Raw genomic sequence first — 27,137 nt, forward strand, 5'->3', positions numbered from 1 at the left:
TGCATTTTTTATTTAAAAAATCGTTAGATTTCCACACTCAATATATGAATCAATTCAAGAAATTTACAAGTAGTGTGAGTGAGTATCTGTGTCATTGTTAGGAGTATGAGTGTCACCGTTAGGAAGACACAAAGAATAATAGATACAACCTGTAAGTTAATAGTGTACTTTTACATATATAATACATAAATAATAATATATATAAAGGTAGCCAAGAAAGTTCTGTCGCTTTTTCACCTACTACTTCGAACATTGATATGTCACCTAAGACATACCTGGAAGATCAAAAATAGTTCCCATCAGCATCGACGACCTTCTACCAATGTTCTGGAAAATCATGGATTCCATCGCTGTAGATCTTGGTGGGCCGTGAAACGAAGAAGTTATCAAGTGATTTTACACCTCTACTAGGGATTTGAACTGCTGTCTTCTAAGGTAATTGTCCAAGGAATATAACAGATAATAGGACGGTGCAATGTCCTGGGAATATGGCGGATCCAATAGTATTTCGCATCCAAGGTGTAGAAAGGTGTCCCGGGCCATCCTAGCCACGTGAGACTTAGCGTTGTCCTTCAACAGGAGAACCCCTTTGCCATTCAGAAGTGCTGGCTCCAGAGTTTTGAGTTTTTCATGAACACGGCTCAACTTCTGACAGTACAGTTACATTGTTGCTCTGACCAGCTGGTAGCCGTTCCCGATGCACGATGCCGCGAGCAGTCCCCAAAACACACAGGAGGACTTTCTTCTGGTGCAGTGCAGGTTTCGGCTGTTTGGTAACCGGTTCATGGGATGTGAACCATGTTAACGGAGTCGTGGAGCTTCGTACAGGATCTGTGTCTCATCACATGTCAACACCATGTTCAGAAATGGCTTCTCCCTCAGACAAGACAACTAAGAAACATAGGTGTCTGCTCGTGTTGCCTTTCTGGCCCGGAATCAATCATATAGAACCCATCGATCCAACTTGTAGAGCTTCTCAACTTGATAGAGGTGCCGCCGAATGATTTCTCCATTCACACTGAATAATAGTCCCAGTTCCTCACATGTCTGGCCACTGTTTGCTTCAATTGCTGCCTGAAGGTCTTCATTTTGTATAAGTGTTGGTCTTCCAGCTCGTTGTGCGTCTTCGAGTGTTTCGTCGCAGTACTTAAACTTGTTAAACCACCGCTGCACTGTCCGCGGAGTCACGACACCCTCACCAAAGACCTGGCTGCAGCGGCGTTTGGCACCAGTTTGACCTCGTACAGCATACACGCCCTTATGGCGCTCTGTTGAGGTACCATGTAACTGAACTGGCACAACCAGGTGATATGTTGGATATACCCACACCAACAACTGACCTTCGCCTTATCTGCATTCGCTTTCAATCACGTTGTGAGGGCCAAATGAACACTGACCTCCACAAAAACAGACAGAATTTTCTTGATTACATTTTTACATAAATAATAGTACATAGATGATATCTTTTTAGCACGAACGATATACTTTTTAGCACCATAAAAAAGAAATTTTCTTTAATTTTCTCGAAAATAACGCATGAGAATTTAATCTCAAACATGTTGCCGTCTTCCGACTGACTTATATTTCAACTTTGGACATTATTTTAGTTAAACAGAAATAAAAGTTTAAGAGTTAATTAACATTTTCGGCTATATTTTTTTTAACCATACCATGTACTGTAATCTTGCTGGTGTTATAGTGAAGAGCTGGATGATATTATACTTCACGATCAAATTCACTCTCATAGATAGCGTGGTTCTTGTCCAGCATAAATTTTTAGGTTTACAGGTTCATTTTTATTCAGGGGTAAAAGTAGATCTGAAAAGATATGGGGATGGATGACGTCACGCTGTCCCCCATGCCTAGCTTTGAATATTGTGATTTTTTAGGAAGTGGAGGAACGCCATACATATTTTTATAAGCGGATGAACAGCATCCTTCCGTGTTCTCCCTCACTTTTACCCCCCTTTTAAATTGATTTTCTCGAAAACTACGCATAACCTTCTATACTTACACATATCATTTTGTTCAGATTAACAAGATCTATCAATTAGTGTATGTATCATCTTTGGACATTTCTTTCTTGTTATACCTTAATTATATGTTAGAATTATGATAATTCTTTTTATAGAGAAGGCATGCTGCCTTCACATTAATATAAGCAGAACAGATACTTTGATACTTGCAACGCTTTTCGCTAATACTTTAGAAGTCACGTCTAAGGAATGAATATTGAGTGAAGTACAAGAAAATTGAACATCACATGAGTATTTTGTTATGTGTTATTCTATGTACGAGGTACGTATATATATCACTTACCCATATTCAAACAACTGCGGTAAAGTAATTTGCTCTTTTGAAAAGCAGGAGAATCGGAATCCAGCATCTTCTCGGAAAGGATATCTGGAAGAAATGTTGATAACAACTACTTCAATTTTATTCGAACCAGCAACACAGAGAGCATAATCTCACTAAAAGAAAGTGGTTCTACTTTATGCCAAATCAGCACAACTGTTTACACCAACCATCTCACATTTTCATAAGATTTGGTAAGATGTTGAAGAATGCGAATGGTATTTATAGACCACGATTGTCAATTTATTATTATTAAGAAAAAGAAGATGAAGAAGAAAGTTTTGCACATGAACATGGCCGTAGATGAGGTCTGGCGAACACAGTGACCAGAAAGTGGCGCAACATTTACTTGTGCGCAAAACATTTAGTTATCCTAGATTTTTGTTCGTATTTCTTTGCAACCTGGAATCTTTAATAAATTCAGCCTATGATGTATGAGCAAAACAACAAGGAAACACTCAAAATTTAGCAAGAATTACAGACTTGCAATGTTATTATACACGTAAAAATTGTTGTTTATATAACATGATTCGAATAGCGCAGATGGTGGAGCTCCTGAAAGCAGAAGATATTCGGCGAAATGACTGGCCCGTCCGCTCCCCCAACTTGAATCTCATGGAGCATGTGTGAGATGCTCTTTCAAGACGTCTTACAGCAAGTCCCGATGTACCAATGATCATGTCAACAGCACTAGTCTAGTAATGGAACTGCATAGCGTGCATCATTATAATCGTGGTGATCACACACCCCTTCTAATGACCATTTTACTTCATACGTAATATTAATGAGGCCATTATGAGTAAGTTATTATTTATTGTTTCTGTATAGAGGTGTCAATATTGTTCTTTTAATTACGTGTTACTTCCTGTTGTTTTTTGCATCATCCTGTAGGACTAGTTTCTATGTATCGTTCAATTTTCATTAACCTATGCATTTGGGAGTGAAACACTAGAGGTCTGCACGGGCTCAGGCCGGACTCATGCCATATTTTTTTAGTATACAACCATATTTCTAGGGCCTTTTCGGACCTCACTTTCTAAATATACTGTATAACGATATTTATCGGGCCGTTATTTTTAGAGAACCTTAAAATCACAACTGCAAAATTAAACTTTAATTACTGTAAATAAAAATACAATTTTGCGTTAATTAAGTTTCTGCAATTCAGGTTTATTTCGGTTCATTTGCACACGAACTCGGGCCTAAATGTTAGAACATTTTGGACTCGGGTCGGGCCTCGTATTACAAGTTCACGGTCCGAGCCGGGCCCGGGCTAAAAGTTCCGGCCCGTGCAGACCTCTACGACACACAGAGCATGCGAAAGTTCCTTTCGTTCTTAAGTTTTGTACATCAGTATGGTTATTCAGTATATTAATACATTTCTATTAGGATGAGATTCTATTGAAGAAATTATCCGTCCCCCAAGAGGCATTTTCGAGACGCCATTGTTTTCGAAAACTTCACCGTTTGTTTCCTCATGTGCACTTTCCTACTTCGCTTTAGTTTCAAACAATTATTTGCTATTTCTTTTGAGTTGCAGCATGCGTAAATCCTCGGATTGACGTGTTCATGAGCTTATGTAACTCCCAAACGGTAAGAGATACAGCAAAATGTTTCCACTCAAAGTTGTTCAAAAGTTTAGCGATTGTTTCAATGGGGGCAAAACAAATCCATATTTTCATTTAAAATTTTCAAGTTGCTTCCTGAGGTATTCCTGAGACGCCTCTGATTTCAGAAGCATCACCACGTGGTTTGGCACATCCACTTTGGTAATAAAAAAAAATTGTTTCAAAGATTTCTGTGCACTAGGAGCTGAGTTAAAGGCCTGTTACGAATTTCGTGAATCACCGTCTCACGAATCACCGAATCTCGTGAATCAGTGTATATATATTGTCCAGGTGGCGATCCACCCCCTCCAACCACTCCCTCTGGATCCGCTAGTGGTAACAACTCAGATATTGTCCTTCGATTTGGTAGGAATAACATTCTTTACACAAATATATGATAACAATAAATATTGTACAGTTTTCTTAGATTTGTAAATTATTTACAAATGTTTACCTTTAAACGAACGAAGTAAAATCTCCTCCCACTGGAGTTGAACTGACCAATTTGTGAATGATTTATGCGAAGGATTTTTATCATACCAATTTCCACATGCAAATTGAAAGAAATCGTCACAAGGGTTTATTTTTGCTTCCATTGCATCCAATAGTTTTGAGGCTGTAAAGAATAGAATACTTATTTGTAAAAACATTTCTACTCCCGTACTAGTAGGTACTCATATAATAAGTGCAGAAAAGATTCAAGCAATATTTAATGTAATAAATTATGTCAACTAGAATTGTAACAATTTTCCTCTCTTTTCCTAAAATAACAGTAAAACAAGAGAGGCAAAATTTAAAATTTAGAGGGCTTAAAGATGTAGAACGTAGAAAGTAGATGTAAATGTAGAAAGTACAATGGAATGGATTACTATCGCTATTGGGCGTGTAATGTATAGCAAGGAAGTACTAAAGTTGTTATTACATGAAATGTCAGCACTGCAAATATGACTGAAATTTAACATAGCTTCTATGTGATGTTACTACTTAACTCACAGAATAAGAGACATCAATGACATTTACAATTCAGTCGCGCAATAGGTGTGGATCACACATCATGTAATACCGAAATGTTAGGTATGGTACCGAGACCAAGATCAAGATGGACGTTTATAAACCAAGACAAGACCGAAACGCTACATACCAAGACTTAACCGATATGAAACCGAGACATACATTTGTATTTTGAGATGAGACAGAGATGAGACCAAGCCCAGTTTCCGAAGTCTCTGTCAAACATTAACAAAAATTACTAAAATTACAGATTTTACTCAAAATTGGTTATATATAAGACAGTGGAACGATTGTTCTTAGATGGTCGCAGTGTAGGCGTATACACGAGACAAGGCGGAGGTGGAGCAAATACCACCATGTATCACTTGGTTCCTAGGTATATCGCAAATGCTTTTAGATAAAAGATAATATTGAGCTGTAATTCGATATATTTTATTCTTTTCCCAAATCATTTAAATGACTCAAAGACCATGTTGTCAAAATGTCATGAAACCTAGTTTTGTGAAACAAATATATGTGGCATTCAGAGTACAAGGAAATCAAGGCAACTCAAATTTGTGATGAAAAGAGAGAAAGTTTGTGTGCAATGCTCATGTATATGTATACAAAAGTTAACACTGTTGTTTACATTAATTTACAATATGTGGACATTCATCTTTTCATCTCTGAAAATAGCATCAGTTGAAAATTTTAAAATTAAATATGTCCAAAATGACCAAAAGTGGACTAGATTCCCTTAGGCACTCTATATGTCATATAAAGTTTCATGTCTCCAACATTATTTTCCCACACAGGTTAGGAATTCTCCTGGGAAGTACGTTTAAAAATTTCTTGTTTTACATCAACTGCTCGTGTAACTAATGGTACATAGAATCTTTGTTCTGAACCTGAGCATAAAATATTCAGATTGAAAGTGAGGAGGAGCTGAAATTCCAGAATAGAAGAGGTCATGGAAAAGAAGCATCAGATGAAACCAGAGAATTGGCTAGAACTGTCAACATGTAAACTAATGCAAATTGTTTGGGTGGTTGGATTGGAATTTAGCACCTCTTTCAGCACCGAAGCTGTATGAGACATGGAGCTACAGTTGTAAATCTGCATCACGATTATATAAGAGCGATTCAGAAAGTAACAAACGTTTTGAAATAAAAAAGGTAACAGTATAAACAAACCAAATTGCATTATATACATTTGAATTAATCATCATACAAATTAAGGCACTTAATCATATCGTGGCACAAGTTTTTCAATACCGTCGCAACAGAAATCTGCCGCTTGTGATTTCAACCACTGGTTTACACCGGCATGTAGTTCGGCGTTAGCATCAAAGTGTTGTGTAGCGAGATATGTCTCGTCGCTGGGAAGAGGCGGTAGTCGCTCGGCGCCAAATCCGGGCTAACCGAATACAAATATACAACGTACCGTTGTACGTTGTTGTTAAAGAAACAACACCTTCGCGCTAAGTTTTTCCCGGCGTACACTTCACACAGTTGGCGACGAATTTCAATTGGCTTGTTTGTGCATTTTTGCCAATTAAAAACCTAATCACAGAACGCACCTCACAAGAGGCAGGATTTTGTGCAGCAACGCACATTGTAAAACGCCACAGAAAGCCCAGTAAGATCGTCACAGTCCTCACACTACCACAGTTCGATGAATACTGAGTTTGCTAACGTCCTGACACGAAGATAGCGACTCTAACCCCGCCTACTGCCGCGATAAGCCAAAAAGTCTGGGACTTTCTTGACAGCCCTTCGTATGTTCAAATTTTTTTAAAAACTCGAGACCTGATCCACCAAAGGTGCGTGCGCTAGCCAGCAGATCATAAATTATGTAAAGTATTGTAGTTGATTGGTTAGAATTTAATATTATTTTTGGTAAAACAATCAATTGCTTAAAATGAGATGTGAATCATTATTCGGACCGTTAACGTCTTAACGGGTTGGAATGAGTAAGTTAATGAGAATTGGTGGAATGAGAAAGTGGGAGGAAACGGGAGTATCCCGAGAAAGATCACGGACACGATGTTGTTTACCACAAATTTACTTGGCCGGGAATCGAATCAGAGACCCTGCACACCAGAGGTAAGTGCTCTACCTCTGAGCCACTGTGTCTACCTCAAGTTGTTTTATGAGGGTGAAAATTTTCATATATATATATATATATATATATATATATATATATATATATATATAATCTACTTTTTTCACATTGATGTATATGAAATGGGGGAAATATTTCCCCGGCAAAGAGGGAGTTCTTCTTTGACGAGCTGGAGAAATTACTTGACGAGAGGGACGAAATCTCCATAATTCCTCTCTCTCCCGTTGACTCGAACTCTAGTTATAGGTACGTACCTGATATAACTTCTTCTTTGTAATAACAACGAGGTATGCATTCGCTGTCGTCAGGAGTAGGCGTCGTTGTAGTTCTAATCGAGTTAGTTGGTTTAAGAGGAAAGAATCTTTTTCTAGCTTTTTGATCTGCAAGAAAGTAACAGTTAGAAATTAAATGAAATTCAATCCTTCACTTTCTAAGATTTAAATACTTTATAAGGTGAAGGAAAAGCATGTAATATGGATATTGTTCCACCTTCATTCCATCTCTTATAAAAGTTAGCACAAGAGTCATAGCAACCATTTTCCTTTACGAAAATTGGACCGAAGCAAGAAATTCTGAAATAAGCAAATGCAAGTTTAGTACATATGTAAACGTTACATGTATAGATTTGGATAAACACATGTATCCCAATCAGAATATAGCACAAAAAATTGAGTGCAACGAATCATTCGTTTCATACGTGTTTTACCTCAAACCACCCCTAGTGGCAGAGACAACGTGCAAACAGCTTTCTGTAAGCTTGAATTGCAAGTCGCCTAAGCTTGTATCCAGGTGCATTGGAAAACATTCAAACATGCTGCAAGCGGGATTCCAGCAACGAAGTTAATGGGGGCAACTTTTCATTCAGTGTTCCATTCAAGCTTGACGCAAGCGTTTTACAAGTCAAGTCAAGTCAATAGCCAATAAATAGACAGTGATGCTATGACTCTCTGTGAAGGGTCTAAAGCATCACTTGCAAGTATAACAAAAGGCAGATTTTACGTACACGCTGTAACTTTGACGTCTACTAGTTAGTTGATTAATTGGGAGACTATTTAGCGTGTAGCGGAATACTTTAGCGTGTACGAAATACATTCACGGTAAAATATAACGTGAAATAGCTTGGATCAGAGCAGATAACGACATTTATAGCAGATAACGACTAGCGCACTGCATTAAACTCCTTTGTTTTTGATTTTACATAGCCTATATAGATGTTATATCTATTACATACATCTTGAAGCACTTCAAGTTCGCTATATCGATAAAAGAGAATTAATGAAACATTCCATTATGAGCATGGATGCTAAAACAAACTGAACTAATAAGCGTTAATGCTACAAGACGAACATTTGAATGAAGGAAAATTTTTTAAATATTTAAGCTTATCTGTTGCCAAAAATGGTGGTTTAGACGTGGAAATAACACATAGAATGCAAGAGAGATGGCGAAATTGGAAGAAAGTCTGTGGCGTTCTGTGTGACTACAGTGACCACAGAATCACAGTGAAGAATAAAGGGATGATTCACAAGGCAATGGCAGGCCAGCAATGATATACGGAGAAGAAACATAGCCAATAAAAAAGCACAGTAAAAAAGATTGAATATTTTTGAAGTGATAATGCAGCGCTGGATGAGTGGAATAACAGGAAGAGACAGAATGACGAATGAGGGAATGAGAGAAATATTCAAAGTTGTACACATATTGAAGAAGATCCAAGAAAGAAGACTGTAGTTGTATGTCATCTAATGGTGAATAGTATAAACTAATGTTGTCAAAAGAGTGATTGCAATGGAAATTGGTGGGAAGAGAGGTAGAGGCAAACCGAGAAGGAAATAGATGGATATGATTAAAAATGACTTCAGGAAAAAAGGTTTATCAGGAGAATAATGGTCGATGGAGAAGACTCACCAGAAATGTAGACCCCATTTAAGTATGAAATGGCGAAGAGAAAGAAGAATGACCAATTGCAACACCCTTTCACAATTTATAGTCTGAAGTACTTCAGCCATCTTGTTCATCACATCTTTCAAGCTTATTACTTACATATCGTTTATTCTTTCATTTATCCATCTTTTATGCGGTGAACATTCGTATTAATTGGAATCTTCTGAAATGTCGCATTCATCACTTGAAACCATATTCAATTGAATAGCACTAGCACGATTGCAACAAATAGACATGACAACTTAATGTATCTTGCAGGAAGATCATTCTGTGAAAGTTTCAAGTCATCATTTAATGATTATTCCATTTACATTATTTCCATTTTATCAAACTATTCATTCACCTTTTATTTTTGTTTTCCAAAGTGTATCTTCCTGTCTTATTCAGTTTCATTGAAAGCGCATATCCAATTCCCACACATTATTTATATACCTATTCAATTTTCTTAAGCTTAATTGTGATTTTTTTAAAAAAAAAAGTATATGAGCTGCTCGGGCGAACATAATGATATCTCACTTATTCTAACTTTCAAAGCAAATTGGACCATTCCCATACAATTCAATACGATGACTCATAGAAAAGTTTCTATTCCCGCTGTTCATCAACAACACAACCAGAGCAACCAACATGGTTCTACACAATGACCAAAATGTGGCACATACAATATTTCAAAACTAAACTTCAAATTCAAATTAAGGATTACACTCACGTCTTCTATCGCTGACTTCCACAATGTAAAGTATCAGGAAGATAATCAGCAGAAGAAGAAGAACCGATACTGCAATCAATAGACACTTCTCCATTTTTGTTCGCTTTTGAAAGCAACAGTATTGTTCTTTTAGCACAGTGCTCCCACTCACTGAACTTCCTCTGGAAAGAAATAAGCAATTTTCAAAAATTGAAGTATATAGCGATTGTAATAATAATTAATATTATGTGTTAGTTAAAATTTTTGGGCCATTAAGCATGGATTTGTACCAAAATCAAAATAGGAAGGTACTCAAATATAAATATTTGTGGGAATTAGTTTTGTAAACACCAACAAAGAATACGTAATTCTAAATAAAATAAAAGTATACATTAGACTGTACTTATTCTATTGATATTTATCTGCTTGGACTATATGTGCATAAGTATTATTCTACGTAACAAAACTGGTTTGAAAAATATTCTCAATACTATAAATTTGAGAAAATCGAATTAAAAACCAAAATTACATTTTCGTTTACTAAGACTTTATAATTCTGCCAAGAAATTAATAATTTAGATATGTAGTAAAATAACGTGCAATGCTCGAAAATAGAGTTATTTCACCCTGTGGAAGGAACTAGCCACGAATCATGATCGTTGCCTTTTTCATGGGGCAAAATTAAACTTCTGCCTAGTACAACGTATCTCAATTGCACCATTGTGACCTCCAAAACGTTATATATATATATAGTTTTACCTTAATTTTGAAGAACGATTCAACCAAAATAACGTTTCAGCATACGGTACTGTCCAAGATTTACTGATCAGCAATCAGATGAAGTAATAGTTATCTGCTCACGGGTATATAGAGGTACTTTCGCACTTGAGGTATTTTTCCCAATCGTTTTACTTAGTAGATTTTCTTTCACATTCTAAATTTAATACTTCCTTTTGGGCTTTACTAATTAAATTTCATGTGTACAACGTACATTGATTTTCCTAACAACAGCAAAATTACAAAATACTATATACCAAAAGAGAAATTCTGTTCAACTGTCTCCACCATCGATGGGCCTAGTCTCAATTCTAGATGTTCAGCAAATCAAGGATTAAGCGTTACATGAAAATGTTATATTATATTGTGACAAAGTTACATTAAAACATATGCGAAAGTAACCATATACAAGACTATGAATATAATTTGCCCATTTTTAATGATTCTAAGTGAATAATTTTGAAAATATTTGTCCCAATTAAAGAAATCGATTATTTAGAATACAATAATACTAAAATAGTATAAATTCACATAATTTATATGATTTTTTTAAATACATGCATTTCAATGTGTAACAAACATGATCATTAGTATCACTACGCCCACATATAAGCTAGTTAGATAACGACATGATTAACTAATTGACTTAAACGAAAAATTGGTAAAATTAAATAATTATTAGGCCCTATTAATATACGAAATTTGCAACCAAATATTTATAATATAAAAATAACACTAAGAACAATTAAAAATGAGATTTCTACAAATAGAAAATATAGGAAAAATATATACAGTAAACCCACATTAACACGAATTTCAAGGGACCGGAAAATCATTAATTCGTGTTAAACTAATGACCCAAATTTTATTTTTTGAATAGTTTTTTTTCATACATACGCACTACAGTATATTAGTGTACAGACTACAGTGTACAGACCACACATACGCACTACAGTATATTACGCATATAGTCATAGAAAACTTCACGGTGAACTGTACTCATGGCTTCCGCAAAACTCGCTGAAACCTAGGATTTTTACTTTTCTTTGCAGATCTATACTTGTCTGCTTTCTCTTGGCCGTGACTCCTCTCGTACTAACTCACTTTTAAACAATAGAAAAATAAATCTGAATACAGAACTGCACTTGTTACCGTACTCTCAAAAAATGTTCCAATATTCTCACCCTAAATGTTCATAGGTGAAATCTAGGAGAAAACGTCAATATTGTTCATACGCGAAAAGTCAAGTGGTTGAAACTGCGAGCATAAACCACGTCCACAAACTCCAATTCTTGGAATTTTCACGTAGAAAATTCGCAACTCCGCTGATAATGGAAAGTTACATATATACGACTACTGCCACCAGTCTGCAGCCGCAGGGGCCGGTAGAGGATTTTTTGGGGATAGTGTTCTTTCACCAGATCGTCTGCCAAGCAGCTGTAGTGTTCACCCATCGCCGACTGAGCCGAAAGAATTGATAGCCCATAAGAAAAAAAAATGCGTTTCTTGTTTCTCTCTTATTTACTAGACAGTTCTATTCTGTATTGCAAAATCTGATCTGGAGCAAAATCTGAAAAGAAAAACTGAGCTAGAGAAAAATCAAAAGAAAGAAATGTTGAAAGTTCGTGTTAAATGAAAACCTCTAATGATGTAATGGACTACAAATGAGTTCGTAATTCATGCTAACCGAAATTCGTGTTATCGCTGCCGGGACCGAAACCTTGTTCACGTTAACCGAGTGTTCTGCTTAAACGAGTTCGTGTTAAAGTGGGTTTACCGTAAATATCTATTTTTTTGTCTGTGCATGAGTCGTGATAACCAGTGATAATTTCAGAGAGTGGCCCAGAGAGGACAAAATTTCTCTCCTAGCCCGGAGTAGGCTATATCCCTGGTTGTGCGCAACTTGTATTTCTACTATTTTCAAAGAACTACTTTCACCCCCAGTGTATTGAAATTCCTCCCTCCTTGGGAAAGATATGACATTACTGATGGCAACATTTGTATCACGGAGACTGAACATTCCCTAATTTCAAATTGCCCGACAGTCGGCTAAAGCCGTTCGAAGCTTTGTATCCATTTTTTTTTTTTGTCATCATTAATTGTTCTCTTGAACACTTGATGGCACTGTTATTTTATCTTCAATGGCCCTGATGATTTACAAAACTGGAACTCAATGTAAGTCTATAAACTATTTAGTTTATGCCATCTGATAAATACTTGTACACTGAACACATATGATCGGATTGGAACAATATGAAACCGTCTGACATACCTATAGTAATAATCAAGATACCACAAATCATACTAGACATAAAATGTTAAAAAAATAAACTTTACTATATCCACATAAATCTTAGACATTAGGTGTTTGAGTATTTGGCCGCTGATTGTAACAGTTTGTAGAAAATGTTGGATTGGGTAATCCGAGTTTAACGTTCATTGACAGTACCAAGGCTCTATGAAAGTGAAATACCGCGGTGCCAGATCTAGCATATTGATGCATAGGTCTAGCATAATTTGCATGGCTTTAGCATCCTGCCCAAATCTAGCATAATTTCAGCAAGTTTATAAAAAATCTGCAAAACCTGGAAATGAGAAAGAAGATGGTCGTGGGAAGAAAAAGAATGGCAGAAATATATCCTCTCCCATTGATTCATACAGTCAGAAAAACATACAGGCAGTCTTATTGTTCGAATCAAGTTTGAAACGGGGGGAGGTCATCGCTTTACCGATGCCTTTAGAGAAGGGGCGTGGGAGTAAAAAAAATTATTTTTTCCTGAAAATGAGTTTTATAGGATACGGTAGCTTCTTGACGTTAAGATAAAACATATAGCACACAAATGCAGGTGACTCAAAGTCCTTTCGCCATGAGTTTGGCCCAGTCCACTCCAGAGATGCAATTTTGATTTTTTTTAAGCTCCACCCAGGGTTTTCTAATCCTTTGACTGCGAGGTCATTTTCTTTTAAAATATATAAACAAACACTTTGCATTGGTTTATACGGCCTAATTTTCCACAACCTGAGTTGTTATTTTTAATTTTAGAGATTGTTTTTCTTTAAGAACTTCTGAGTTAGTAATTATGAGAATCTAGCATAATTTGACCGAATCTAGCATTGAGTCTGGCAATGCTGGGGAAATAGGCCCGCAACCAGGAAGGGGCTAGGCATCCCTAAATTTTCTTGCCTTCATAGACTAGAATACATCAATATGTGATAAGTAAAAAAATTAATTTATATATTTGTGAAAAATGGTTTATTTTAAATTAATCTTAATACGTTTAAGAAAATGCGAGATGAAGAAATGTAGGAAAAAGCTAGAAACGAATGATAGAGAGATAAAAATAAACGTCTTTTCAGCATCTTTTATTTTACTAATTACTTGGTAATTCCCCAATGATACCGTTAATAAAATGTAGCGAGCGAAATGATGGTAATTGTACTAAACGGAATGCCGTGAAACATGTATGGACTTAGAAAAGGCCCAATAAGTCAGGAAGGATACAAATCAAGTTTCAAAACTCGCGAATTCTGATTGAAGTTCGGATATTCTTTGTGTGTCTGAGTAGACATCTGAGAGGTAGCACGAGAGAATGAAATTGACAACTCAGTGAAAAGTAACAGGGAAGTTATATATATTTTATTCAAAACAGGTTCTACAATTTCTTTTTTTTTATCTTGTTCAATTGCTAGAGGCTAGGAAAATTCGTATAATTGAGTTTCAAATTTAATCGGTGCTACTGTCGAACACCAGCTCCAAAGTGTTTATGACACTTGCAGGGAAGCTAGGGAAAGAAGCGTTACCATTTATAATAGGTTCAAATAAGTTTTTATATTTAAAAAAAAAATCTTTTTCATAATTTTCATTTATTTAAAAATCATTGTTGAAAAGTTTTAGAAAAAAAATTAAGTTGACTTTTTTTTAAAAAAATTCTTCACGATGAAATATTTGGACCTCGGAATAGGCTACTTGGATTTGCCAGCCCCAAAGTAAAAGAAGCCTTAGCATCATCATCGTGTTCTTTTGTTGATGGGACATTTAAAAGCTCCAGTAAGCAGTTCGGACATTAACTTTTCTGCATTAATGCTGATCTGGGAAGTTCTTTGGAAGAAACTAATGTCATCCCTGTTGTTTACGCCCTTCTACCAAACAAGGCACGTCGGACCTGCAATAGACTCTTTACAGCTATCAAGAGCCACGTACCTAGTTGGAATCCCGGGTCGTAGTTATGGATTTTGTAATTGAAGTCATTCAACCAATCAACTCTTTGTTTCCAGCAACAACGATATCCGGTTGCAGCTATCATTTCAACCAGTATGTGTGGAGAAAAGTACAGGAACTCGGTCTAGTGACTCAGTAGAAGGAAAGTGCAGAAGTTTGCCTTCACATTCGAATGTGTACTGCACTAACTTCTTTATCCTACACCTGATTGACGATGGCTGGTTATGTATCCGAGAAGAAATACCAGAAAATGAAAGTTTAAGATGCTTCTACGACTATTTCGTCGACTATTGGCTTGAAAACAAAAATATTTCAAGATGTATACTATGGAATTGTTCTGGTAGACGCCACCGGACCAACAACGTATCGGAAGGTTGAAACAGGAGGTTGAACAGTTTGTTTTCAAGGGCTCATCCGAATGTATACTCGTTAGTGAATACACTCCGAGAAGACTCTGAATACCATGGCCACACTTACGACAGGGTAGCTCTCAATCTTGACGTCAAGAGAAGAAAAAAGTCTGCAATTATGACTGATAAGATTATTAATGAAGCTTTGTATAAACTTTTACAGGATGGATGTCTAAAGAAATTTCTGCAAACAATTGCTTATATTCAGAAACTAGAGTAATGCAAATTTGTATATAATATACCAAAAATGGACGAGTTTCTATTGGAATAAAAGGAAACTGAAAAAAAAAACATGGTCTCCACTGGAACCAGAAGCATGGAAAAAATAACGAGCTTTGGAAAGTGAAAAACAAAATACATGGGGCACAAAGAGAGGCTACCTCTGAGTAATATTTCCAGGAAACGACATTTGTCGTCTGAAAGTCTCTTTCCGGGCAAGTGTCACATGGCAAATTGTGATTCATCCAAGATCGTTGGGTCTAGGACAATTGTCCGGACAACTATCACTCCGGGCAAGTGTTTCTCACCCAGCTCCAAATTTGCAAAATTTTGGAAGAAATTTATTACTTTGCCAAAAAATACAACTCCTGCACTAAAGCTATACAGGTGGTATGACTAAGAATTTCGGAAAGAGTATACAATACTGTGCTCCCTTTACCTTTTATAAAATCAATTAGACATTTACTTTTAAAATTCCTAGTCTTGGTACGTTCGATCCTATTCTTTTATATGCTAATTTATTTCTTTGTATTTTTACTTTCGAGCGTCGATAGGATTGAAGAAAATATTGATTTTGCGAAAATGATCGAGTTCGAGATATTAACGAGTTTACACATTTCATGACCCCTATGTGAAAAAAGTTGTCTTAGTTTCCTGTTCGTCTGTTCAGCTTTCGTTCGTTCTTCCCGATGTATCGCAAAAGCGTTTCTATGATTTTTTCCTAACCCTAAAAATTGGGATCGTTTACTGCAGGCTGAAAATCAAAATTTGCTATTTTATGTACGACAACTCTAACAATTTTGTATATTTTGTACCCTTAATACGTTATAAGTAATTTTACTAGAAAATATCCAAAAAGTGTTTTTTTTTAAATTTTTTTTACGGTAGTCTGAAGAACACTTCAGATAGTCATGTTCATATTTGATAAACAGAAATTTCATTGATAGACATACGGGTGTAGTCACTTCTTTAAAAACCTACAACTGTTATTGTACTCCTGGAGGCTTTCTTTTGGATGAGTTAGTTTTTCACAAATAACTGAGGCGTTTTTTTGTTCATATTTCATAAATAAATATTTCATTAATAATCCTGTAATGTGACGTAAGCCGTTTTCCCTGATAAATTCCGTAAGGGTTAATTTATTCTTGAGGGTGAATTTTTTTCAAACGATCTTCTCAAAAACTTTTCTGACGATTTTGTTGATACTTCGTAAACATACCTAGTAAATTTCGTTAACAACGCTATAACTAAGCGTAAGTAGTTTCTTCTTAAAATGACAAGGGGTAGTTTACACTAGGAGTGAATTTCAAATGATTTTTTTCAAAAACTGCTCAGCCAATTTTGTTCATGTTGAAGAAACAAAAATTAACAACCCTATAATATTCCGCGGATTTTGCACTCTTAGGGTGAATATTTTAGACGGTTTTATCAAAAAATGTTCAAGCCATTTCGTTCAAATCTCATGTCACTATGGCGTAAGTAGTTTCTTCTGAAGATATCCCCAAAGAATGGTTTACTTTTCAGGGGTAAGTTTTATCACATGAGCTCTCCCGGAAACTGAACCCAGGTGTCTTTGCTGTGGAAGACCCGGTTTCGATTTCTAGTGGGAGCTCTTGTGGTTCGGATCCCACGTTAAGCTATAGGCCCGCGCCTCATACAGCCTCGCTGCTGAAAAGCACGCTGAACTCAAAAATCTAAATCTTCAATTATTTATAACATACTTTGATGAATATAGTTTCATTATAGAAAGCCTGCCAAGAATCTACGCATAACAGGAGTGTTCGTTATTCTACAGGTTAATATATGTTTTTATAATATATATTATTATTATTATTATTATTATTATTATTATTATTATTATTATTATTATTATTATTATTATTATTATTATTATTATTATTACACTATGCAACACTCATTTTGTCCTTGTCTTATAATAGTGATTTCCTGTATTGTTACCTTGAAAGTAACTAGAAAAGGTGTATTTTTTCCATGAAACTTCGCTTTTGTAAGTGGTAGCATCGAAAATATGGAATTTGTCCTATATTAATGAATTTATATGAGCGTATTAAAACGTTTGACGCGTTAAGTTGCATTTAAATTTGATTGAAGAATCTGACAACACTGAGAGATTCGCAATAGAATCAACATATATCGGGCAGAGTGTTTTAAGGCTATTTGTAAGAATTTAAAGGTATGTGTATATACAGGGTGGCCCAAAAGTAGATATACCCACCTGCATTGATCAAGTATAACATTCTAATTTATGAGTGTATTTGCTTCGACTCTTCCGAGCTTATGTTGTAACATTAAGAACAAATAATAAGTCTAGCTGATGGATAACAATAAGAAATGATCTAAAATGCAATGGTCTGATCAGTACAGCACTATGCATCTACTTTTTAGTCACCTTATATATTTATAACCCTGGAATATGATATACTGCAATTGTGTCACAGCATGCCTTTCTTATTAAACATTGCAGATATGAACTACTAATTGACAATCCTACTATCCTAACCAAACAGATTTTAATGATCTTATTCGAAGTCTGAGTAAAAATGGTGGGTAAAATAGTAGAACATAGTTGATAAATCAGTAAACGCAACAGCTCAAAGGAGACGGCACAAACTTTTTTATGAAGTCTGGATTGTGCTTATAAGTGTTCATGCTTTACAGATACCCTGCATTCTGAAAGAATGGCGTTCGTTTATAGACAGCTTGTCTAGAAGTCTCAAGGCTTTGCATCTGCTCAGTGGGAATAAGCACCTCTCTATTCCTATGACTCATTCTTTCTCTATGAAGGAAGACTTTAATAGCTTCAAGACCTTATTGGACAATTTAGAATATACAAAATATGGATTTCAAGTAATAGGAAACTTCAAAATTATTGTGTTACTGATGGGTTTGCAGGGTGGTTTCACCAAATTCTCGTGTTATCTGTGTTTGTGAGATAGTAGTGACACCGAGGCCCACTACCGGAAGAAGTACTGGCTACAACGGGAGGAGCACACTGTTAGGATACATAACGTAAAATACGAGCCACTTTTTGACACTAAAATTGTATTGTTACCATCTCTACACTTAAACTTGGCATTATCAAGCAATCTGTGAAAGCTTTGCATAGAGATTCTGACACATTTCTTAGGATATTAGAGAGCTGAAAATTATGTGAAACTTACGAACATGGTGACAAACCATGGCGAAACGGGTTGTAGGATGTCATTTAAGTTACATGTTCTTGCCTCTCATCTGGACAGTTTTAAGGAAAATATGGGTACAGAGGAGCACGGTGAGTGCTTTCACCAAGACATTATGAGTTTCAAACGCGGTTATCGAGGGCAGTATGACGAACATGATGAGGAATTACAACTGGAGGCTAATTCATGAAAATGATGGTACGCATCAAGGAAAATGTAGGAAAAGGACACATTTCAAGGGGTATACACAGGTGCACATGGATATCTGTCATGGTTGCACGAAGGGGCAGAGAAGGGCCCGGGAGTTAATGTATACGTAATATAACCAACCATCTATATTAAATACCAGACATATCAGACGTAATCTAGCAACCATAGAGATGGCCCCCTAAAAAAATTCTTCGGGCACCCCTGATATCTATGTATCCAAGTTATGTAGCCTACTCTTTTGATGTTATAATAGGGATGTTGAAGAACTTACTACCAAACTTGTTTAATTTAATAAATGCAAAGTCTAATACATTTCATAGCGTTATTTGTTTTTGCAAACAAATCGATGTTAAACTTACAAAAGCGAAGTTTCATAAGAATTATGCACATTTTCGTAAATGTTTAATGAATATGACTAAGGAATCAACAATAGCAACACAAGGACAAAAATTTTTTTAAAAGTGTTGCATAGTGTTATTATTATTATTATTATTATTATTATTATTATTATTATTATTATTATTAGTATAGTAGGTAACTCGAGTGTAGTTGTATAATAGGATTACCACGTATAGAAGATATGAGTCATAAATTATGTAGAGCGGATCAAAATTTTTAATGACTTGTGCCCTCGTAACATGTTTATGACCCGTCCAAACTTCTGTGGTTGGTTGCAAACTTGGACGGAACGTTGTGCTTAAAAAAAGAATCCGAACATTTGTAAAAAAAAAAAAAAAAAAAAAAAAAAAAAGTTAAGATGGTTAACCAAAAAAAAAACATTAAAATATATCTTAACACATTGACGATAGCCTCCATACTTTGGTGGTCATGCGATAGGTAACAAACCACGAGACTTCCGTGCTGGTCGTTCATTTAAACAACCTGAACATGAAGACGAAAATTCTCTGCTTTTTATTGAAATTTTCTGCAAAGTAAATATTATAAATAAGTATTTTCTTCATAGACTTGAATAGGACATTTATTCTACATATATTTAAACAAATTAATAATTGAATGTACTATAATTAACAAATCTAATCTTTACAGTACAATAACTTACAGTATTGTGTTTGTGCTTCCACGGGTAGAAGTGCTACTGGTACCCATTCGCTCTATGTATTCTTGGCTACTTGTTACTGACATCGTCATCTTGGCTCCTTTTCCTAAAGGAAAACAATAAAATGGAATATTAGGTAAAAATCGCAACTATATAATACAACAGAGATGGGTACCCTCACTCATTTTGATCTCATACGAGCCACCTTCACCCTTACTCTTCGTCATTTTAGTAAATAAGGATAAGAGAAGAGTATATTCTAAGGTGAGGATATAACAAATTTTGGGAGTAAGGTTGAATGAGGTCGGAGGCAAAAATTAATTTTGAGGACGAGTGAACTTGAGGACAACAATATATTTTGAGGGCGAGTAAGGTTTAAGAAAATGTACACCTCTGATGTAAACTTACAAGACGCCTATATAAAAAAAGAAAAGTCGATTCTCAATAAAAACTTATTTAAGACGATTTAAGGCTCTACAGGTAAAGTAAAGCTAAGAGTGTGATGCACTGGAAGTGGATTCTTAAAGAGTTACAAATAAGGTTTAGAATTTTCTTCCCTCTTTCCTCCGATTAACCGTGGAATTCGGTGCCACAGTAACAGCGGATAAGTGAATTCCGCAGATAATCTGCAAAATGACTGAGAGAGGACAAAAATCAACACGAAAATATTATTGAGCAATTTTTATTTGCAGTAGGGAATCTACACATACGGTTGTGGCTTAACAAACAATACCTTCTGCACTTGAAAATTTGTTGGTTTACTTTTTTTTTTTTTTACCAAAAAAAAAACTCTCTTTTTGCAATTCTTGTGAGAAAATACTTCTTTATTTGTGGTTGTAGATTTTTAAATAACAGTTTGTAAGAAAAAAAGAAAAGAAAAGAAAAAGGGAAGAAAAGCCGCGAATAGTCCGCCCGTGCATAATCGATAATTTACTGTATTTCACCTCTCAGGGTGTGAACTCATAGACCTTTCGATACTATTTCAGGTCTAAAAATCTATTGTTTTTTCTAGAAAGTATTCTTAGTATTGCCGGATTTATAACTCAATAGTAATGCGATATGTTTGACGACACAAAGTTGTACTGAACTGTTAATTATTAGGGAGGGAGCTATTATAATGAAAATTTTTTGTTTGTAATTATTGAATCCGTTCAAAAATTTGTAGCTCAATAGAAGTTTCGTTAGATTTCATAATATTGGAGAAAATACTTTCCCCTTTGACCTCCATTATATTTGCTGAGTTCATAGAACGTCAACCTCATGAAGTTACATTTAATTTCACCCAGAAAGTAGACGTATCAAGAGAACTTACCTAGTCCGAGTGCAAGATGCCACTATTGGTCAGAGGACAGCCTGTATCGAATTGTGGTCACTATGATCGAATGTTTCGTCAAAGTGATGTTTAGCGGCGGTAACATTAAACGGACTTGTTTCTTGGTTTCATAGCCAATGCAGAAGTGGTCATTTCAAATTTTTCTTTGGGGAGAGGGGAAGGGGAGAAACCCTTGATGTCAGTAGATTTTCAAGTTTTACATTGCAGGAGGGAGGGAATTATCTTCTCTCCTTTAGGCCAAACGACGCCCATGAGCCTATGCCATTAGTAGTTTGCCCCTCACAAACTCTATTCTGTGTTCAGAAACATTTTGTTGATTGAAGTATATCTTCCCATTTCAGCACCAAATAATATGAGACGATATGATCCAGCTGATTTGCGCTCTAGATCGTAGGAACTTCCAACAGAGATCAAATTAGACAAGAGGAAACTTAAACCTTGCAGAGTCATTTATTAAACATGTTGCATCAATATTTTCTACTGATCTCAACAACTCTCAGTACTGAAGTGCTGAGTGCTATAAAAGCTCTTCGTACTGAAGTGATTTCAACATGAAGAGTTTGTAACATATTCATAATAATTAAACTATGTGGAAATATAGATAACGCTAACATGTATTATAGAGAATAGTGCATGGACAGAAAAAAAAATGTGAAGAGATATTTACATAAGAAATACTTTGTAATTACGTATGGATTACTGTAATTAATTTGCATACTTCTGAAATCAATTCGTAGTATCTAGTATCAATTCGTTCACTTCTAGTAACTTACAGTGAGAAATGTTCAGGGAAATTCCCTCATCTCCAGTATTTCTCATCCTATATAACACATCTCAAACATGGGTTTAATATTCATTTAATGCTCGTAGAAAATGTTCCATCGCCATCGTTATTCCTCTATTCCAACCGAAAATGATCAAAATATGTCGCAAACTCAGGTTTCAATGTTCATCGTTCGTTATAGAGTAGAACAAAAAAAGGAAACAGCGATAACATGTGTTTAATGTTTATTTAATGCCCGTAGAAAATGCTCCATAGCCGTTGTTACACCTTTATATCAACGGAAGTGGTCCAAATGTGCAATTATCGGTTTCAACGTTAATCGCTATATAGCAAAAACTGTAAAACATAGCGAATTGCGGTTTTTCATATGGATTTAGAACCTCATTAAATAAGTTCAATTTCGGATGTAACTCATCGGTTGCAACTGGAAGCGACAGAAACATACCACTTCCAGCTTCAATATTGATAACCTTAAAGGAAGAATAGTAAGAGGCAGTGAGAAAAGATTGTAGACTTCCCAAACTATGGTATGCAAAAATATGAGAAGTCTTTTAGAACGGCTTTTCCGTACATGCGTATGTGTGATGAAAAGCATCAGAGCCAAAGCGATAAGAGGTAACAAGAAACGACTTTGTCGTATGGATTCAGAAGAATAGCTTCTATCTTGATCTGTATTTGAGTTGTCCAGTTCCAAAACGGCACTTGTCTATTTACAGAAAATTAAAAAAAAAAAAAAAAAAACTTCGAAAAACGTAGAATCTACTAGGGATGGGCAAAACCGGTTTTTATAAAAACCGAAACCCGAAAAACCGACATTTTGTTTTTCACCGTAACCGGTTTCGGTTTTCTCCAAAACCGGTTCGGTTTTTCACCGAGACTGGTTCCGCTGAAAACTTTTCGAAAACACATAAAACTATTTCTGTGGAAATTGATTCGGTTTCCGGAGAACAACGAAACGCCATTCTGGTCAGAAATAGAACAAATTTTGAAAAAAAAACGGAATCGGTTTTGAAGAAAACCGAAACCGGATCAGGTGAAAAACCGAAATGGTTTTTGTGCCCACCACTAGAATCTACATGTTTTGTACAGTACAACTGGGAATACATCAGTGTGTTCATGTGAAAAACTTGAACATCCTTAAGCATTTCCAGTTCTACAAAACGCATTGATCCTACTGTTTTTGTCGGTTTTCTCGGATTTGAAATAAATGGACAAGAACCATTTTGGATCTGGACGACTAATTTCTTCCTTTACTCCAAATGATAGGATGTGTAGGAGAGCTTAGAAATATTAAATCATCAATTGTAGCGCTAACTGATACAAGATATTTTTCACATTTATTTTAATTTCTTAATGTATTGCATAATACAAGCAAACATTACACCAAAAGCAAGCAGAATTAGTAGAATACTGAAAAGGGTTTAGTAATACGTTATATAGTGGGTGTCGATACAATTAAATTCAAGCGCGTGCTTTGGCCAGATGCACATTATGCAATTATGAAAACACCCTGGATGTAAGAGGCCGAGGAACAATTAAGTTTCTAGAAACCTTTTACATATGTTACAAAGCAAAGTAAACTTTCGGGGCTCACTCTTGTAAAGCACAACGAACTATGCTCCTTCGATATTTGAAGTCTATCTAGTAACCTTGATTTTAAGGTGTAATAATTCATTTCCTATATACAATGAAATTTGTTTACTTATCAGATAAAACAGAAATAATAACATCTTTTTGATTTCCTCGAACGATTTTTCAGTGAAGTTAATGAGTTTTACAGACAGGCGATTCATATGACACATGCGGGGACCGCGATGGCTCAGAAACAGTTTCCGATGGAATAGCCTTTGGAATTCTACCTGTCCTCGTTCTTTCTTGTACGGTAGTCCTCAACATTGGAAAAGGAGTAAAATAAGTCAGAATTTTTTAAAAAGTGGTATAGCGTTTACCCTTGGTTCGATCGATGACAAGTGCGTTTTGTTGTGGAAAAACATCCTGTTGTGTTTGTATGTTCTCTCCCTTTCTCCCACTTTCTCCATTCTACCATTTCATTCATGACCATCACAGTTTCCCTTAGTCTCAGTGCTTTCTCGTTGGGACGTTTCAGATGCCGAACTAGAACTGTAGCATTTCTAGTACTTTTCCAAAGAACAAGATTAGTAAACTTACGCACAGTTGTAAATAAAGCCCTTCATTTGATTTTGATTGTAAAACTTAGGATATTTCAGAAGATTGTATAATCCTAACAGCACAATCACATAGCAGCCATATGCCTATCATGTTCCCTCAGGTACATGGGAATGTAGAAATCACATGGATGGCAAGTGATAATCACAGTCTATGTCCGTCCCTAGGCACATGCCTGACATGTACCTGGGAAACGTGCCTAGTATGTTCTAGTCATATTCCCCATGCCATAAGCGTCAATGAACCACAAAATTACTCCTCCAAAATGTGTTAATTCGCCTATATGCGTAATGTGTTTACACAAAGGTGAGTCTAAAACACACTTTAAACAAGTAAAAAAGTATACTTCAAGGTGGGGGCTAACCACTAACCTTTGGCTTACTAGCCGCGTGCTCTACCGACTTGGTCAGGGAGACGATGATGACAATGTCGCTTATAGAGGGATAAATTGTTGAGGTCTTTTGAATTTGGCTAATCAAAGTGCTCCTTTAACCTCGTATATTCGAGGATACCCGTTTGGAATCAGATAAAATCTACTCGCTATGTAATTTTATAACAAAATGACAAGTGTCTATTTACTTTATTTCATGGTTCTTTCATATTCACTTTCAAATGATCGGCGACAGTTGCCATCTAATAAAGTTGATGCGTTTGTTGCTTCTAGTACAAAATCACTTAGAAAAAGAAATAACGAATGCATCAAATGTGGGAGATGAATTTAGAACACCTAAATGGCGCATGCCTAGCACATCTTGTGCTGTTAGAGTATCGGAAACAGTATGTACCTAAAGGACGTACCTAGAACATGACAGATATGTCCCAATGGCAACATAAAAACAAATAACTGTTAGAGTGCGAAACTGAGCCAGGTATGTAAATGTTATATTTGTGGTACATAGTTGCAAATATCAATTAGGTGTAACAAGTATCTAAAACTGTAGGTAGCTGAAGTACATACTTAGCACATGAATATCATATGTGCCAAGTGTCGGGTACCTATAAAGTAGCTGGGACACCTGAATAGCACATGCCTAGCACATCCTGTGCTGTTAGAGTACAGGTCATGGTCTACCATCACGCCAAGTTTGATCCACACTGGATGAGTTCGGCTGAAATTGCACGATGATTTCCGGATGAGTCAAATTGATGTTCCCGATTTCAACGATTATTGTAATGGATCGAAACAATATCAACCCCTGAAATGTGTCTCTGATCCTCTACCCCTACACCTCAAAAAATTAAAGGAGACATCATTATTGTCAACATTTTATTTTTAAAAGAACTGAAAATAATAAAATTTGCTGCTGCTGCCACAATTTAAACAAAATAATTATATTTCCCTAAGATCAAGTATAAATATAATCTGGAACCTAACTTCAGTAAGTCGCCTCCTGGGACCCATGGAAGTAATGAAACTGTTTACTAAGGTTTTAAGTACTGATGGGTTCGAATTTCGTACTGCATATTTTCGGGGGGGGGGGATATTGATGCTTACTCTCCCAGTAAAAGTTCCAAGTTACAGCGCTATTGAGATCCCAATTTTTACATTATGTATCGTGTCTCACATAGCTTCGATGCTAAAAAAAAATGTATCGTGTAACTCCTACATTCCTATAAGAAACACTGACAAGGGAACATCTTATATTGATAGTAGCATTGCCCAATCAAGCAATGCCCAATCGATAGAAGAGTGAAGAAATATGAGAAATCCAAAGTTTTACTGGCCGACACCCAGAAACACAGGAGATACAGAGGAAAGAAGGATCCAGAATTATGTGAAGATAGCAATGCAAAAGATACACTGACATAGAAATAACTTCAAAATGATTAAAGTAATCAAAATGTTATTTACACAACAGTATAGTAAGCAAATATTGTACCAACGAAATGCTCAATAACATCATATGTAATGCAGTGTTGCCAACTGAGCACAAAATGAAGTTTTGTTAAATGGCACGGAACACAAATTATAACATCTAGCAAATCTAATTATGAGTAGATATTATTGCATTTCTCACATTTCTTCACTCCTCTATCGATTATGCGTTGTTTGATTGGGCAATGCTACTATCAATATAAGATGTTCCCTTGTGAACGTTTTTTAAAATATTGTTTATATCATGAATTTTGATCTTTGATGTTTATTTAATGGTGATAAATGAACTTGGTGTTGAGGTCTCATAACTTTTAAGCAGCACTTTACAGCGAATATGACTAATTTTGGCTCCACCATAGATTTTCTACGTAAACAAAATTACATTAAATAATAAACCTATCTGTACGCCTGTCAAGATAAGCGATATCATGGGAAAGGTAATTGATTTCCTGTGATATGATGTCAAGAACTTTCTTTGCTTTCTTCCTTTTCTTCTTTCTTTGTTTTGCCACAAATACAGTCATATTTTCATATTTCCATCAGCTCTCCATTAACAAGGTCACATTGCTACTTTGCGTCATGTGTACTGTGTCTCATTCTTGTGAATCATAGACCACTTAAAATTGATGCGTTTGACGTAATAAGACAAACCTAAAGCGTTTCGAAATGAACAATATAATATGATAATATTGATATATTAACGAATTAGTATTTTTTATGACTTCTGACTTGAAACAGGTATTTGGTTCGTTAAGAACGATTTATCCCCTCTGATAAGAAGTGTTAAATTTAATATGTTACCACAAGTGGTCTATATTCCATGATAACGCCAACCAATGTGACTTGTATTTCCGGTAGACAAATGAACAAAACTTAAAAAGCAACTATAAAATGACAAATATGGTCAGAGATTATAGTCATCATCATCACAGATATTCTGCTATTATTGGCAGATCACTTGTCGCAATTGAGATGCGTCCATACTTCACGGTCTTCCGCTAACCTCTTTGTCTTCAGGTACGAATTTTCTGTTTTGATATCGTCCATTACTTGTAGTCTCCTTCGCCCTCTCCCTCTCTTTCCTGCCATCACACTCTCTAGCACGTTCCTCATGATACAGTTCCTTCTTAGCCAATGCCCCAACGAGTTTCTCTTCC

General features: G+C 35.8%; 1 protein-coding gene across 1 annotated transcript in view; it reads right to left on the reverse strand.

Annotated features, from left to right (window-relative positions):
* LOC145667824 (membrane metallo-endopeptidase-like 1) overlaps positions 1-27,137 on the reverse strand; it is an 80,887-nt gene that overhangs the window by 41,855 nt on the left and 11,895 nt on the right. Inside the window, exons 2-6 of the mRNA XM_081735256.1 lie at positions 19,804-19,906; positions 9,730-9,890; positions 7,331-7,456; positions 4,417-4,578; positions 2,320-2,403 (exon numbers count right to left, since the gene is read on the reverse strand). Coding sequence (XP_081591382.1) covers positions 2,320-2,403; positions 4,417-4,578; positions 7,331-7,456; positions 9,730-9,890; positions 19,804-19,892 — 622 coding nt within the window. The 5' untranslated portion in view covers positions 19,893-19,906. The remainder of the gene's footprint in view (positions 1-2,319; positions 2,404-4,416; positions 4,579-7,330; positions 7,457-9,729; positions 9,891-19,803; positions 19,907-27,137) is intronic.

Source organism: Thermobia domestica, chromosome 13, assembly GCF_964235325.1.
Source record: "Thermobia domestica chromosome 13, izTheDome1.hap1.1, whole genome shotgun sequence".
Taxonomy (NCBI): Eukaryota; Metazoa; Arthropoda; class Insecta; order Zygentoma; family Lepismatidae; genus Thermobia; species Thermobia domestica.